The 17938-nt window shown below is 46.0% G+C and overlaps 1 protein-coding gene across 6 annotated transcripts in view; it reads right to left on the bottom strand.

Moving 5' to 3' along the window:
- Positions 1-17938, bottom strand: part of LOC111850411 (A disintegrin and metalloproteinase with thrombospondin motifs 2-like) — a 55814-nt gene that overhangs the window by 20847 nt on the left and 17029 nt on the right. For 3 of the 6 annotated variants that reach the window (XM_072706513.1, XM_072706512.1, XM_072706515.1), the window contains 3 exons: positions 10796-10964; positions 5536-5729; positions 3890-3973 (listed from right to left, as the gene is read on the bottom strand). In XM_072706513.1, the coding sequence (XP_072562614.1) occupies positions 3890-3973; positions 5536-5729; positions 10796-10964 (447 nt within the window). Of the gene's footprint in view, positions 1-3889; positions 3974-5535; positions 5730-6761; positions 6896-10795; positions 10965-16338; positions 16561-17164; positions 17184-17938 lie in introns of those variants that run through there. The other 3 variants (XM_072706516.1, XM_072706514.1, XM_072706517.1) reach the window with 3 other exon arrangements.

The raw sequence follows: 17938 nt of genomic DNA, 5'->3' as shown, positions 1-17938 counted from the left end.
CCACCTTTATTCATTCATCTTGCTGACACACATCATTAGCAAGCAGTGGTAATAATTATACAACATTATTATAATAATTATAGTAATGATAGAAGTTATGGAATTTGGTCTATAATTTCAGTTATGGTTTAATATGGTTTTGCACCACTAAATAATTTTTAGTTATCGTTAGTACTGGCGGGGGCTCCGTAAACAGGGGAAAGTCAGGATGATTCCCAGGGCCCCTCAGTCACAGGGGCCCCAAAAATTTGGAGCATAACTAAATTGATCTGAGTTGAGAGCCCAATACGATCTGCTTCCATAGGGCCCAAAATCTATAGCAGCCCCCAAGTACTGGTCAAACTGCACCTCGTGCCAAGCTTAGGTGTTATTTAGTGTTTACATTGCTTCTCTTTAGGTGGCGCTCTTTCTGTTATAAACGTCCACAGACCTTCGAAACCCATGTCTCTGATTTAAAGGCAGCGTGTGGCTCAGCGGGATAATCCTCTGTGCCTGGGATCGGAAGGTCTGTGTGTGTCTCGGCAGAATAGTCACGTCTGCTGCATAAGGCCATTAACCCCCAGCTCCATGGGTGCGGCTGCAGGTGGCTGCCCTTCGCTGCCAAGCTTATCCTCACCTACGTGTGTCTGTGCGCCATGGAGAGTGAGGTGGGGTAAGCGAAAGGAGAATTTCCCCACAGGGATCAATAAAGTGTTACTATTATTAAAGGTGTGGATGCAAACAAACCCACACTTCAATATCTGACCCCGGAATGCCTCTTCTGGCAGAAACCACTCCATGATCCCTTAGCACATTATTTCCCAATCTGATCCTTAGGGACACACAGCCAGTCCACATTTTTGCTCCCTGCTAGATAGTCCACATTTTTGCTACCTACCAGTACCTGGTTTGTGGGTCCCCAAGGACCGGATTGGGCCTCTGCAGACTCTTAGTGTTCCACTTTGTCTTCTGGATTTGAATAGTCACCTTAGGTTCTTTGAAAGGTCTTGTATAGCTCTTGCTCTAATGCTACTTACATTCATTGTCATTTCAACCTAGCCACACTTCTGCTTAGCTGGCTCTATTTTTCTGATGTAATCTGCCTCGCTTGCACGTTGCTTTGGACAAAAGCTAAATAAATGCAAATGTAATGTAAATTTATTGCACATTTGTCCAAGCTCTCCGGTCGCTGTGGTACGGCATGGGCTAGCTTTCTCCCGACGCTGATATAAGACACCTTTATTGTCAATATAAAAACATCCAATGCAAGTGCGAGCGGCAACGCTCATGCAGAAAAGCAGCAATCTGTGCGAGATCCAGCATTGCGGAGATGATTATTAAAAAGGCACAGCGGGTAGGAATATATAAATAAAGGGAATAAAGAATGCGTAAATAACCCTGAGTAGAATGCGACGGCAAAGCTTCACCCCAAAGGCGCATTAAACACGTGACGTGCTGCGAACATTCAGCATGAAAGAGATGCGGAAGCTGTTTAGCCGCCACACCTGACGGGAAGACGCCCCCCCTCCCCGCTGCGATGCGCGCGCCGCCAGGCGAGCGAGAGGAAACGGGCTCCCCTGAGAGTGTCATCACACGCTGGAGCAGATTCCTGTCCCCCCCCCCGGCTCTCCATGCTAGCCTGCCCCCCCCCCCCCCGGCAGCTGTCTGCTCGCTTACCGCCCCCGGCGCGTCCTTGGCACGGGTACCTGCACCCTTCCGCTTCGCCGATTAATGGGGCTTCCAGCCCTATTGTATGCGTCCCGAAAGTTTAAAAATGCTCACCTGACAATATGAGACATTCATCCATCCATCTTCTGTAAACACTTCATGGGGGTCTGGAGCCAATACCAAAGGCTACAGGAAATAACCCAGGAGGGACACCAACCCATTGCAGGGCACAGTCACGTACCATTCATACACACAAGCACACCAATGGTGTATTCTGGTAACTCTAGTTACCCTCAGCATGTTTTCGCACTCTGGGGGGGAAACCGGAGTACCCGGAGGAAACCCCACGACGACACAGGGAGAGCATGCAAACTCCACACACACGGAGCCACAGCGGACACACAAACCCTCATGGAGACTCCAACTCCGGTCCCAGAGGTGTGAGACAACAGCACAAACCACTGCATCACTACATGTCGTCCCCCAGAATGACACAATGAATCACTAATCTGGGGCAGATCTGAAACCACGTGTTCTGGAGCAATGAAGAAGCTGAACCTACACTCTTGGTCTGCTAAGTATGTGAAATATAAATGACGATGAAGATGATGATCACAATGCCAAGGATCAAAATGGCAAGGAACTGCAACAAACCCTTCTTTAAGGTCCAACAGGCGCACCAACCTTCAGGTTATGTATCTTTAACCACCACCTACCTACCCCCTACCTCTAATATATCTTGTGCTTGTTGCAAGTTTTTGTATATAATAGCAATGATACAAACACCTACCCGTAACTGAATAGCAAATACAGGGTCCAACCCAATTCCGGTTCTGTTTCTCTAGAGTGAGGCAGCAATTCCAAGGTCACCTCCAATTCCAGGAAGGCAACTGGAATTTACTACTGTAAGTATTCTCAGTTCAATTCAATTAAAGGCACATGGACACGGGCCCTCGTCTCCCACACCCAGTGGCCCTGTGCTTTGATGCAGCAGCGGTGTTTAGCACCATTCAAACCACACATTTGCTTAGGGCCGAGGTTTGAGGGCCCCCTGTAGGTCACAAACAGTCGCCAAATGTTACATAAACAGGTTCCCCATGTAGGAGATGCAGAAGCACCGTGTTCTGCTGACCAGTTATTTTTTTTGAGTGAGGCCCCAAAAACAACAAAACCATGTGCTCCCTGACCCCAAGCAGTGCTCTCACCTGTATGTGTGTGTATGTAATATAGGAGTGTTTCCCAATTCCACCTCGGGGACCCACAGACGGTCCATGTGTTTACCGGGAGCTGGGAGGGAGCAAAAACATGGACTGTCTGGCAGGGAGCTCGGAGGAAGCAAAGATATGGACTGTCTGGCAGGGAGCTCGGAGGGAGCAAGAACATGGACTGTCTGGCAGGGAGCTCGGAGGGAGCAAAAACATGGACTGTCTGGCAGGGAGCTCAGAGGGAGCAAAGATATGGACTGTCTGGCAGGGAGCTGGGAGGGAGCAAAAACATGGACTATCTGGCAGGGAGCTCGGAGGGAGCAAAAACATGGACTTGACTGGAAAACACTGCAATATAGGATATGTGAAAAGTAGCAAATGTACCTGTACTCATTTCAAAATACACACACACACACACATTTGTTTTCATATCTTTGTGGGGACCGTCCCTTCATTTCTATGGGTATAACCCTAATCCCAACGATGACAACCGTCACCCCTACCCAGCCCCAACCTTAACCATGAGTAACCAAGGAAAATACTTTTTGATATTTGTAGTTTTTTGATTGCAGTTACGGATTTAAAAAAAATAGATTTTCCCCTTGCGATGACCCCGCAATGTGATCCACAATGTAATACAAACATACCCCCCCCACACACACACACACACACACACACACACACACACACACACACACACACACACCAGCGACACGACCCTGGAGGTGTGCAGCTAAAATGCTGCCCACTGAGCCACCCTGCTGCCCGAATATAAAATATAAGACATAAGAGCAGAGAAAAACTAAATATTAGAATAAAAACAATCTTGTATGTTCACTGTTCTGGAGATGACTTTCCCAGAAGAACAATAACCATGATAACAATTGAGACAAGTGTGGAAACATAAAGTCATCATAAGTCAGAAGAAATGACTGGAAATGTGCAGAAGCATCAGCCACACTAGTTATTCTTCGTGTTTCTAAAGACTCAGCAACTTTCGCAGTGTTCACGCTTTGCATGCAGTGCGATTCACCCACCTTCTCATAGGACAGAACGATCATCCGCACCAGAACCACATTGATCCGAGCGCCCAAGGAATTGTCATGGTAGATGTCGTTCACCTGTCGAGACAGCCAGAGGGTTTCCTCCATCGGCGTGGTTTATTGTCCTCATGCACGTGATGCATAAAGCAGGTGATGGCACTCATAACACCGCTTTATGGCTCAGCCAATAGCAGGGCATCTTTAGTATATGTATGGACCAATTAAAATGAAGGGGCGGGACAATTACAAAAAATTACAGGGGTCACCTGATCATGAGTAAAATGACACCCTAAGTCAAGTATCAACAGCAGGGATAAACTGAAGACTTAAAAGCTAAGATGAGCCCCAAACTTTAAGGCAGATTTGACCAAAATCCCAGCACAAGGCGGAATCTTCTCCATACCCTAAACTTCGTCTGCTTCACCAGATAATACTCCCCACATCAATTCTGTCCAAAGACAAAAATCTTCTCGGGTTTTAATCTCTCGGCCAGCAAATTACTTCATCACTCCAACATATTGTAACCGATTTGTATTCATATGGGGAAAATTAATTCATCACGGCAAACTGAAACGGCATTATTTATTTATGGGTTCCTATTTAAAATAATTTCTGAGAAAAATTAGACCTCACATGAAGGAAAATAAGACCAGCGATGTGCAGATTTGCTGCTCGTGGTTAAATGGATTCGACGATTAGTCATCGTTTTTTAAAAATGCCACAATAGTACATTTTAATTTGGCGCCTACATATTTTTGCCTTGAGATCTCGATTTGTCACAAGAACTAAGACTGACCAAAAGAAACAGCTTTTTCTTGGCCGTTTGAGTTCATTGGGCAATAAAACATGCACTTTTGTTTTACTCTTTCTGTTGAATCCATTAAAGGGAAGCAGTCACAGCAAAGCCAGAAGACTCAGTAGAAGTATCACTGCTTTACGGCATTGTTTCCCACCACTCAGTGAACTTTACTTTCCCTGCATTTCAAACGGCCGTATGGACAATAACACAATAAAACAGCATAATGCTAAAACAATGCCTATGCAAATACCCACATTTAAGCAGAAAGAAAATCACTAGAACCCACTGGGGAATGAAGATCGACGTATCAGACACTGACACTGATAGGAAAGGCCCGAACGGGTAGACATGTGTCACAGTAATCGTTTGGGTTTGGAGCAGCTAGTCGTCAGACGCTTGTAGGTGCTGTGGCACAATGGATAGCCTCCTGGACTTTGACTGTGTGTGGTCATTTAAAGGTTGTGGGTTCAAGTCCCACTGGAAACATTTGGCTTTTGAAGGCAGCAAGTGACTCAGTGAGTTATGATGCTGATTCTGCTGCTGGATGGTCGTCGGTGCAGATCCAAAAGTTGGCAGAATGATTTCGACATTGGCCCCTACAGCAAGGCCCTAACCCCCCAGCTGCTCCAGGGACTGACGCTGCCAGGTGCTGTCAGATACACAGCGTGTAGCTCACCCACTGTAGCATTGTGCTAAAAACACCAACGGTCATGGATTCAAATCCCAGAGAACACAGATAAATTATAACCCTTTTCCTCTACTGTAAATTGCATTGGACAAAAGCATCGCCTTTTGGGTAAAGGTGTCTGCTAAAGCAATAGTTTGAAACGCAGATACTCACGATATTCATCAGGGTCAGTAGATACTTCTGCACGTGCTCCTTGCCATGGAATTGGGATACGGAGTAGTCCACCCCGAGCAGGACCTCAATGTTGTAGACGCTCTCCGTTGCCTGCCGTCTGTGTCGCCTCGCCTCATGCACCCCCTCCTCCACTCTCGTATATAATGTCCTCCAGTCTGTCAAACCACCCATATCTACAAAGACACGGATGGTGTATTTGCTTAGTAGACAATACGTTCAGATATTTAGCAGATGCTTTCGTCCAAAGTGACGTACAAGCAAGGAAAATAGAACATTACAAACACACGTGCTGTCAAGGAGTCCACTAGGCATAAGAGCAGTAAAAGGAGACATTTTACAAAAGAGTAAAACTCCTTCATACAATAGTTTTAGTTCTGAATGCGTAATTCATCCGAACTCCAAGTATATATTTCAATTCTTAATATAGTAAGGAAATTTTAACGTCTATCTCTGCGAGTCTCGACCGTATCAACGGTATCAAAAAAAAATGACCATGTTCGTCCTTTCTGTGATTTTTCAGTTAAACCAGCATTTCCACTGACGTTCACAGGAAAACGTATCATTCATCAGGAAAATTCCCATGCAGACTGGACGCACTGCACCAAACATCTGAGATAAAAGCAGAACGTTGCGATGGACAATAACAAAAATGACACATAAAATATAGTTTGCATGCCCCGTGTGTGTGTGTGTGTGTGTATTATGTTTGTATTACATTGTGTACCACATGGGCCCCACAATGTGATAAAAACCTGTTATTTTTTTCAGGTCCCCACAAAGATCTGTGAATGCAATGAAAAAAGTAAAAATGCCAAAAGTCTTGTGTGGTTACTTATGGTTAAGGTTAAGGCTGGGTAGGGGTTAATTCACCATTCATCATTTCCCCATAGAAATGAATGGAGTCCCCACAAAAATATAATTACAAACCTGTGTGTGTGTGTGTGTGTGTGCGTGTGTGCGAAAGCATCTCGAGTAAAAGTCCAAGGTGCACCTGCATTTGCTGAAAGATTTAACACATCCAAAGGTCACAGGAACCTGCGGCACATCCATCACACTTATTTATGCAGAAGGCACAGAAATCTCAGGCATTCACTGAATGCTGTAATTTTTATAGCTCTAGCTAACAAAAAAGAAACAGACAACAGCTAAGGAAGATCTATATAACAGCTATATCACAATACAGCTGGGAGGCGGCTAGAACGCACCCTCCCCCGCAGCCGCTCCTCTGCCGGGTTCTGCTGCAGCTGGGTCAGCATTTCAGTCCCGTTAGACCGGTGCCAGGCCGACCTCGGCTAAACCCTGGTCCCGGGGCTGTCAGAGTGACTCCTTCATGGGTGAGAGGTCGCCAGAGTCTTTGGGGACTGCGCTAATGCACAGGGCTGCCCTTGCGTGCCTATTCCTCTCTGACAGAGCTTCAACATTTCCTAACCCACGCAGTCGGCGTCGCCTCCGCTCCCGTTCCTGCACAGGGACGCCTCGAGCGATATGCCGAAAGGACGGGGAGACGCGGCTCCTCCTGTCTCCGTCTGTCTGCAGAAATCGAACGGAGGAAAAAAAAAAAAATCCGACACGAGCTCCAAGTTAATACTAGTTAAATAAAACTGAAAGGCGGTGGCATCATATGCCCAGGGAGCTTCAGATGGTGCCCGGGAGGACTCGGATTTCTGAACACTGCCAGCGTAACGAAAAAACAAACAAACAGAAAAATGCGTGTGTGCCTGCGTCGACTCAAGAAATAAAGCAGAGGAGGAATTCTGGGATTTGCCTTGTGATCTAAGTTAGCACGGTTAGCCTAAGAAGAACGAAGAGATATAAGACACCGACCGATTTCCCACCGGGGTGTCAAATGACAGCCCTCTGCTCTTTGACGTCGCCCGTTTTATCCGATGTGACATCGCAGCATAGCAATTACAGAACGTGAAATTACACACCTAGATGCATCGTTAATACAGGGACGAACAATTCGGCTGTGTTAACTCAGAGTTTGGAAAATCAACAGCCACTTATTTTCATAGAAAAGAGATGCAAAGGGATTGTAAGCCAATAAAATACTTCAGTTTAATGATTTTGGTTGCATCATTACCAAAGCTTTGACAGGAAGCGGTTAGCATACAAAGGCCTTGCAAAGTCTTTATAGCATTATATAAAAACGACTCCGATGCTAGTGTTTCGTTAATGGGTCGGTTGCACATTCTCTTGTGAACTTATGTAGTATTAGCACCTACCTCATGAAAAAAGAAAAAAACCTAACTGGATAACTGGAAAATAAGACCCACCGGGAGGCAAAGAGAACCAAATATTTATGGTGTGAACAAAACAGGGATCAACTGGATCAATCAGCACAATACCAGGGGTAGTCTACTTCCCAAAACAACAGCTACCCCCAAAGGTGTCCACACCCTCTCCCCCATCTTTGATCTATTAATTTTCGAATGAATAATCCATCGGCCATAAAGCTAACCCTTTTAGGCATCGACACATTTAGAGATAGGGTGCCTCACACTCGGTCCACAGCCTGTTTCCTCCGATCGGCCAGACCTCATACAGATGTGTCCGCTAGGCTGGAAGCCAGCTCCGACATGAGAAGTTTATTATTGAGTCGATGGCTGATGGAGTCGAGGGAATAATGAGTCTAAACTGTGAACAACAACAGGAAAGTCAATTGATCTGGAACCGCAAGCGTTTGAGGTTCACAGCTTCTGATCCATGCGGAAAAATTATAAAAACAGACTTTGTTTGAAACAGACTGTCCAAATAACGGAGTATTATTTAGCACTGTATAATGACAGTTGATTTCCAGAGAGAAAAACAAATGGTATAGCTAGGACTTCCTCCATCTGGAAACCTCATGGAGACTCGTGAGGAAGACAGTGACACCCTACAGCAGACCGGGACCAGGAGGAGGTTCTCCGGCGGCGGTCTGATGTGCCGCTCTCTATTCGGCCGTGCATCATCGTCGCAGACCAGAAGCAAGCCCTGGAGAACCCAGACTGGAAAGGTCTGTCTAGACGCTGGTTGACTGGAAGAAACACAGCTGCTGCAGATGTTGGTGTGCCGGCAACCGTGTCATGTGACGAGGTCAAGGAAATCCAGCCAATGAGGCGACGACAGCGGGCGGTCAGTCTTTATGCACCAAAGAGGAACGAAAGCCCAGATCATCGCCACTGGAATGGGATCCAGAGCAGAACCGCAATATGCACGCCTAAGTTGGTTTGTTTTATTTTAAAGGTGCCATTTTTAAATACAGGGCTGACCAGGAAAATCTAAAAACCAAAAAAGAATAAATACATGATGTCATAAGACTATGATCTGTATGAACTGTATGATCTCCTGGTTGGCCACAAAGACAGCACCTGATCTATGGATGGGGGAGGGGCAGGGTGGTCATGTGACTCCAGGTGGTCATGTGACCACTATTGTAGGTAGTTCACCTCATCTGCCTTCATTCATGATAATAATAGGTATGACATGCACGAGTCATTTTTCACCACTGTCAGAACAGCACCTCCATTGTTTATGTGTGTCATTGACACTAATGACTCAGGTCCCAACATGCTCCAGAATTCCCTACAAAGCCTCCATTCACAGCCAACACCCAGAGTCCTATACATGAGGCTACCAGAGTCACACATTCTTATTTTCAATTAGGTTATCGCTTATAATTTACGTGCTATCCATCTTCCAAGTAATTATCCCAGTCAGGACCGGGCCCTGGAGCTCGTCGCAGGCAGCAAAGGGCACGTGGCTGGGGTACGCTTCGGATGGGATGGCGGGTTATTGTAGGACAAATAGGCAGGGCCACATGCTATGGGCCGATTCGCCTGAATGCATGCCTTTGGGCTACAAGAGAACACCCACCTGACAAAAGGAGGACAAATAAACGGCACCGACGCAGAGCGGGGGCAGGACCCAAAACCCCCAAACCCCCAACCCTGTAGGCGTCAGGAAACTCTGCTGCCCCCTCAAGCCCCCAGACATCCCACCGACTGCCGTTTGTCCACTTATACACCAAAATTTGCCCGTTCCTTTGCCATGTATTTAGATACCATTGCCTTCATGAAATAGAGCATTTATAAAATATTCAGAAGTGGGTAGTTCAGGTCCAGAGAGCAAAAACCCAGACCAAGGTTTTGTTTCAACCAACCAGTTGAGCACTTCGTGACCGTGACTCTTTATACTCAACTGGTTGGTTGAAACAAAATCTTGGTCTGGACTTTTACTCTCCGAACCTGAACTACCCACCTCTAAAAATATTTATATTAGTGTATTAAATATACTAATAATTTTTACCAGTGTAATTAATAGTTAAATATTTATGATAGATTAGGAAAAACAATTGCTTGGAAATAGGTATCAAAATGAATAAGACCTTTCACAAGAATACTTTTAAATTAAATTCCTACTTACGCCAGACCTGCCCTCCCCAAACCAGGCAAAAAGAACAAACTCAATGGCAAACCCAGTATTAATTTCCTGCACTCAACAGTCCTGAACGCTGCCGACTGCAGTAATTGGATGAGTGCATTCTGGAGGGTGCCATGCTGGGCGTAGCTGGACTCGGTCAAACAGGCGCAGGCTGTTGCTATATTCAGCTACCCCCTGTACCTGCAAGGTCTCAGAAACAACTGGTCTTCGCACCTGTAAGCTTGCTCTCCACCTGCCTGGAAATTAAAGGGCACACATTCATTCTGGCTATTACATTCTAATGGTAAGTACAAAGCAAGATAATAAGATCATGAAGGAAAATGTTCAGGCTACAATTGTCATTTCATAGGGCTTAACAACAGGTTGTGTGTGGATTTTTAATGAGAGTGCTGGGATTCTGCTTCTTTTAATTTATATTAAGCTTCCATGACCCGAGTTCCACATGCAGTCGCACTGTAAGACTCCGCGTCCGCAGAGTTAGATGCATTCTCTTTCAATCCCCCTGACTAATCGACTCGCTGTCATGATACAGGGGTGAAGGACTCAGGGACCTCTTGAAACATTCCTCCTAGTCATTCAAGGTCCCGGCAGCGACGAGAAGTTAACCCATCTCGCACATATGCTTAATTAAAATCTCGTAGTTAATGAAGCATGACTCATATACTGTAAAAGCCAGAAAGGACTCCAAAGCCGTGACAGCTTGCTTTTCAGGTCCAGTTTTTTTTTTAAATAATAATAATAATAATTAAAAGTCAGCAACACAGATGCCGATATTACAATTCAATATATACAACTGTGAGCAGGTCGGTCTGACCTTGCAGATGGAAGTCGGCCGTGTGATTTGCGGCCGGCCTCTTGATGTCCGAGGAGCGATACACGACGTGAGGGCGCCCACCGCCTCTCCACTCCTCCAGCGTCACGCGGTCACCCTGCTCCAGGGGCTCGATGTAGAACTCCTCGTTCTCTGTCCGGATCATTCCGGCCTGGGGGGGGGGGGGGGGACAGAAAACAAAGCAGCAGACACACAGTACAGTCAGCACGATTAGCTCGTCGCTCTGCGAAGGCTTTTCCCCAAAGGTGTTTACCAAACTGACAATGTCACCCATCTATAAATCTGTATATCAGACTCTTTATTGCCGCGTGATCAAAGCCGATGGAATTTTTTGTGGGCACATCTTGCGACTGTTGGAGACACCATGACGATGGACTAAACTCACAGTTAAGACGCAACACAGACAGAAAAGAAATACAAGACTCGAGAAACGCGACAGAGACAAGTAAATGTGATATATAGTAGTTTGTCTAAATATTTACTCAAAAAAGTTCCTTGCAAAAAAAAATAATAGCAGGGCTGAGCATATCTATGGAGAAAGTCACCGTAAATAACATAATAGGTTGTCTAAATGCTTTTGAAGGTGCTGTACTGATGGATTAACATTAACATCATGTCCTCCGGGAAAATAAATTGCCCGGCATTTCAGTACAATGCTGCTGAGCTCGGAGTAAGCTATTCGGTTATACAGCCTCTTTGTCTTCACGGTAGGAGGCCAAGGCCGAGCCAAACGCTGATCCGGATTCAGACATTACTAAGCGCGCACACATTCTGACACTGCCTCCTTACTCAGCATCTTTGCTCTTTGGGGACTCGAGTTCTCGGCGAGTCCTCGGAGGAAGTGGCCTTTGTGGAGCTACGCAGAAAGACAGCAGCCATTAAAGACGCAGCAATGAACCATTAATGGTAAGACATTTAATGGGGAATGTGTCAGACTGATCGCAAAACAGCCATGGAGTTTGCAAAATAATAAAAAGGACAGCGTGAGGATCTGGGTGCATCAATTAGCAAGTGAATATGAACAAACTGTTTGTTGTGTGTGAGTTGAGACCGCCAATGACCTAAAGCCAAGCTTCCTCAACATACGTTACAGTGTTCGGAACCCAAACTCATTCGGTCCTCATGGAATCCAACAAAGAACTTTCGTTAATCTTCCCAAAGTCACGACGTCCGCAGAAACATTCTTGAGAATGAATCCCGTGGACTGAGTGAGTTTTGGAAATCTGCTCTCCACACGCCTTAAGGCTGGAATCCACGTCACCTGATTCACCCTCCTCATATACCGAGGCCACACTCGTGTAACACAGCTAATATCTCTTGGTTTAGAGCCCGCACTGTAATGTTTCACTTCCGTCTCTTATTAATTTTCAACTTACGCAAACACTTCCAGGCGTACGCAATCCCGTCTGGGAAATGAGGCTATAACAGGACACACTACGCCCACCACCAGCCACAGGAAGAAGGGACTTTTATGTTCTGTTACCACCAAACCCTACTGCAAAGTGACCATTGTCATTTTGCAAGCAGACCTTGCATGACTAGTTTGGCTTATACAACAAAGACACAGTTAACTGCCGACGATTCCTACAGAGCCGTTAAAGTGACAGTGTGGATGGTCCTTAGTGGAGTCTGACATTACGGATGGTTTGCCTGCTGGTCCAGGCACAGGCCTTACCCTCCTACCTGACAGATCGCTCGCGTTGGCTCCAACAGACAGGCCCCGCCTCTGGCCTGCTGTGGAAGCGTGTGCGGCAGGAGCTATTAGCATGGCACTACGGCAGAGCCAGACGTCGTCATCTCTGGCTCGCTCACGCCACAACGCAACGAGGGCAAAAAAAAATCTAATACCCGAATCAACAAGAGCAATGAAACGGGATTCCTCACGAGGATCAGCATTAATGAGAATGAGCTGGAAGGCTTCGAGAATGATCTCGGTACTGAATGTTCCAAGCCAAATGTTCTGCGTCGCTCTCATCTTCAAAAGACTGAGAATCAAAAGCAGCTGCTGTTGTTCACATACAAACATATTTGCTTCTGCGGTCACAGTTTTATTTTGACTTCGAGTGATTATTGACTGGAAGGGCACCATTGTGACTCATCCCTGTATATAAGATGTCAAAGTCACAGGGAGCATTCAGGCCTCATGTTAGGCATGGATTATTGCACAGGCAATAATATCGCTTGGACAAACAGCAGGGCCTTGCCGTGCCTCAGGGGAAAGTGCAATGGCTAGTTACATTGGCAACTCCCAAATGTGGATAATTCAGGTCCGGAAAATAAAGATTTCGTTTCAACCAACCAGTTGAGCATAAGGAGTCACAGTGACAGAGTACTCAACTGGTTGGCTGAAACGAAATCCTGGTCTGGATTTTTATTGTCTGGAGAATTGTCCACCTCTGGCAACACCTGCTGCGTCCATGCTGATGTCAGCCAGGGGCCTCCAGATAAGTTAATCCACCCCTGGCTCATATATAAAGATGTGAAATTGTATGCAGACTACATCCATCATGTTAGATGGCTATAATTTTCATTCCCTTTATAGCCAGAGTATGCGTACAATCAGTATGACCTGAGCATCTCAAAACTGTCCTGCTTGCTTCTGATTGTGAGTTCAAACTAAAGCGCCTCGATTTACCGTGCAGGTTACAAACAGGACTGCATTTCCCCACGTGTGCGCCCTGTCAGTCCGTCAAATCAACTAAAGGCATCTTCAACAGGGATGAACCGCTCATATTTTCCATGCCAAATATCCACGCAGATTCTTTATTCCTTTGTTGGCACGGTGCTAAGACTCAAAATGCGCCCATCCGCCCCCCCCCCTGTGCCTGACATCGTGCCCTAATCCCCTGGTGATGGTCTCGCATCTACCCAGGTGCGCCAAGCACAGTGGATACAGGGACATTTTAAAGCGATGAAGAACCGAACACCTTTTTCTAATTACGGGTTCTGCAGAAAACACTCATTATGCAAGCACATATGATACCACCGCAAGCTGGGTGCTGGGGGGGCACCAGAACAAGGTTTTATGAGCATTATAAGCACGGTCGAGTTATTATTAACTGACAAGTAGTGCTGATTTTACTGCTACAACAACAAGCCAAAATTTATGAAGTGCAGCCAGCTGAATTTGCCACCGTGAATATAGTGTCGGTGTTGAGGAACGTGTTTGCCAAGCATCGGCCCCCACCCCCATTCCTCAGCTCCGCACCCCCCTGGCTGACAGCTTTGTTTCATGTTGAGATAACATATGCAATCCACTGCCTGTTTGAAAACCACACACACGCGTGAAATCGAGGTGAACGTGTTTTTCTTTTTTTTTCATGACTTACTGAGGCAGAGAGCTGACTAAGGACTTTGGAGAGCAAACAAAGACTTGGAAGGTGCCTCGGGAGTCGTGATTAGTCACAGATATGACAAATGGGGGGGGGGGGATTCCTAACGATCGGGTTAATTGTGAGGATGTGGCACAATGGAAGCCTTCAAATATACGAGAGGATATCTTTACAGCAATTTAGCTGGCAACAAGTACCAGCAATGATCGAATGACGGTTTGCAACCTGAAAATCTATTGTTCGATTGGCAAATGACTGGCTCATGGAAGTTTTACTTACACAAAAAACGTTCTGAGGGCAGAATGAAAAACGACTAGTTTAGAGAGATAACCAGTGAGATAAAGAGGAGGTGGGTCCAAGCAACTAGAGGAGGTCGGACCAACCAATCAGATGTCTTGGTCCCGCCTCATCTAGTTGCTTAGACCCACCACCTCTACAATCTGATTGGTTATCTCTCTGAACCAACCATTTTTTTCTTATGCCCTCAGAACATTTTTGTGTAAGCAAAACTCCCACGAGCAAATGACTGGCAAACAACAGGTCTGCAGCATGTCAGATAAACAGCATCTTTTCGGGCAGGTAGAAGGCAAGGAGCTTCACACCCCCAAGTGTACAGTGTTGTGTCTTGTGTGCCCTGCATGTACTTCCTATGTTCACACGGGTTTCCAAAAAGCAAGCGAAACACATCGTGTAGGTGGACGAGTGTCGGTGTATCAGGGATCGCCAACCTTATTTAAAGTAAGAGCTGCTTCTACAAATAAAAAGGTCTCCTTAGCTATGTGTTTGAGACAAGGTGATATCAAGTGTTATGCAAGTCACTCATTGGCTTCCTGTGAGCTTCTGGTATCTCTCAGGAAACCACTGCTCCGCCAGTCCATGTAGAGCAGTCGTTTCCAACATATTGCCTGAGAGATACCAGTAGCTCACAGGAAGCCCATGAGTGACAATGACTGACGGCGTGACATCCCATCCAAGGTGGCCCCGTCCGAATGCCACAAGCTCCTGGGCTCCACTCCAGGCTCTCTCTGATCCTGTGCTGGATCGGCAGTTATCCAAAGCGAATAGATGTTAAGCAAAGCTTTATGTGCAATGACTCCTGATGCTGTTTAAAAAATGCCGCAATCGTTTTATGAAGTATGGTTTAATCGAAACCTATCCAGAACGTTTTACATACAGTAAACAAATCATTTGTTATTTAGAGAAAATGGTTCGTGCAATATGCTAAAATGGGCACATGCAGTATGAAGAAATACAGTACAGAATCCTAGGATCTTAGGACCACGTTTAAGGACTGGTAGGTCTGGGCTGCGGAAACTGCAAATGAACTGAATTTCCACGGGACGTTAGCCAGGTGTACAGAACATTCCTGGATCGCCCTGCAGACCTTTGACAGCAGGTTTTTATAAAAATTGATCTCACTGGTCAAAACCGAAAACTCACATTTGACATCAAGTAATATTGCAAGTAGCTTATTGCTCCTTTTCAGCCAGTGGACCTGGGCACCTCCCCATCTTTGAGAGCCAAAATGTTCTGTTCTGGGGGTAGTTGGGCCTCCACCCTTGAGCTAAAGTTAGCCAACGCAACAACGAGTCATGACACAGGAGGAAACTTTGTGTTTTTGGAATAGCCAAGTCAACATCCAGAACTCAATCCAGAGAAAGGATCTGGCAAGTTCCTCGAGCAGTTCTGCAAGAACTGGGCTTAAGGGCTGTATTACATGCATTTTTCATGCAAATTGAATAAGACTGTATTTCCTTGTTCATTTGGGTACTCTGGGTACTCTGGTAATCAGAAATAGTGATGGAACAAAGTATCCATGCTCGCAAATGTTTAGTATATATTCAATATATTCTATATTTAAGATGTCTGTTATATTTCTCGATGCATGTCACCATTTCCTTCCCTCCCTATGCACATAAACAATGCGACATAATGCATAACAGGCCCAGCTGCATGCAACGGCTCTCTCTGTTAAAAGGGAAATTGCCCAATACCAGAATATTCCGGTATGGAATTTAAGCGCAAACTCCATCGCTGTTAACTGCATTGCAGAAGACGGCAATATCTTCCCCCTCTATTAGGCTCCAGTTTCTAATAAACCGTTAACTCTGAGGTAAAAACCTTTCCCTCTGACAAGCGAACATAAAAAAGGAAACACTTCCTAAGAGTTTGCTGCTATGAAAATATTCCTACCAAAGGAAGCTGGCTGCCAGAGCAGAAACCCGAGACGTGGTGGAGGAGCCCCCAGACGGAGAAGGAGGCCGCCGTCCCCAAAGAGAGGCCTCTGGAATGAGAGCTGCTGCTACTGTCCCTCAGAAAAGCTTAGCGTGTCGGGAAACGATGAGCCCTCATCAGCGCAAGAGCCGACTCCTGCGGCCAGGATAGGCAGCTTCGAGGGAGTGCGGATCGCAGACTGTCTAATCGCTTCCTCATTCGAGATAAAACAGCAGCGTTTAGCCGCTTATCATTTCCTCTGAACGCCTGTTATACCACCAGACACTCCTGCTATATTCTACATTGAATGCTGGAGTGTTTTTAGAAAACCTAAAGTACTACAGTCTCATAAATCTAACAATGAAAACAAAACAAAACGCACCAGCGCTACTATAAAGGGAAGTGATTATTGGAAGCATTAAATCCACAAGAGGAATCTTGCTTTGTGGGCACAGGTGATTCATGAATTATTGCTTTCACTTGCAGATCTATCAATTATATAAGCTGGGAGTTATTTCATTGTCCATCCATCCATTTTCTGTAACTGCCTGCTTGTCCTATTCAGGGTCATGGGGGGTCTGGAGTCCATCCCAAGGGTTACGGGCGCATGGCAGGGAATAACCTGGCAAGACACACTCACACATGCACACCAACCAGCAATTTGGTAACTCTAGTTAACCTAAGCATGTTTTTGGACTGTGGGGGGAAACCAGAGTTACATAACTATGCATAACATTAAGTAACCCGCTTAAACCATGGTTACCACACATTTGGCGCTGAAGACATTTGATATTTTGATGCTTACCAGCACTTATTAGTACTGTAGAATGCCAATGGTTGGACATTTTGCTTAGACCCAAGCCAACGTTGTTAACTCGAAAATTATTGCTTATGGGCTCATGGACGATTTTCGAATAGTGCGATGATTTAATACTGTGATCTGCTTGGCTGGCACTACCTCAGCACCATTCTGACCAATCCGAGTTGAGAATTCAACAGCAGCGTGGTAAAATAAATATTAATAAGCCAATGACAGTAATACAGGTTTACTTCCAGTTATTTTACAGTGACTGGGCAGGATAAGCAGCTTGAGGACGCCTGGATGGCTGCATCGCGGACGTACACAGCCGCACGTGGGGCAGGTGGCCGCGATCCTCGCCGACGAGCGTGAGCCGCTTGCCAAGCGGAGCAGCCCCCCCGCCGGCTGGCTGCTGTGCGCTTAATCACTCCTGCAGACGGATGAAGCTCCTCGGAATAAACACCACAGACCTTTCAGCCGTCCCCTCTTCTGCATACCAAACATCTCCATGCCTCCTTCTCCTCATTGTTTTTTTTCTTGCCACGGTTCAATCCTGCAATTTCGGACCCCGCTTTTGAACTCCACATCTGCTAAGCTGATTTTTTCACCCATGTTGTATGACTCCGCCCAAGACACCTGCCCTCACAGTGAGGTCACTCCAGTTCCTTCCAGATCCGGACCCTCACCCTTCACCACTACGCCACACACCACATTTCCTCGGTGAAATTTCTGAGACATCAGTGCAGTAGATTTCACTCCGTCCACACAGCTTGCGGGAGC

Source organism: Paramormyrops kingsleyae, chromosome 24 (genome assembly GCF_048594095.1).
Source record: "Paramormyrops kingsleyae isolate MSU_618 chromosome 24, PKINGS_0.4, whole genome shotgun sequence".
In the NCBI taxonomy this organism is placed as follows: Eukaryota; Metazoa; Chordata; class Actinopteri; order Osteoglossiformes; family Mormyridae; genus Paramormyrops; species Paramormyrops kingsleyae.
The sequence above is the reverse complement of the archived record's forward strand: the minus strand, read 5'-3'. Positions and strand labels throughout refer to the sequence as shown.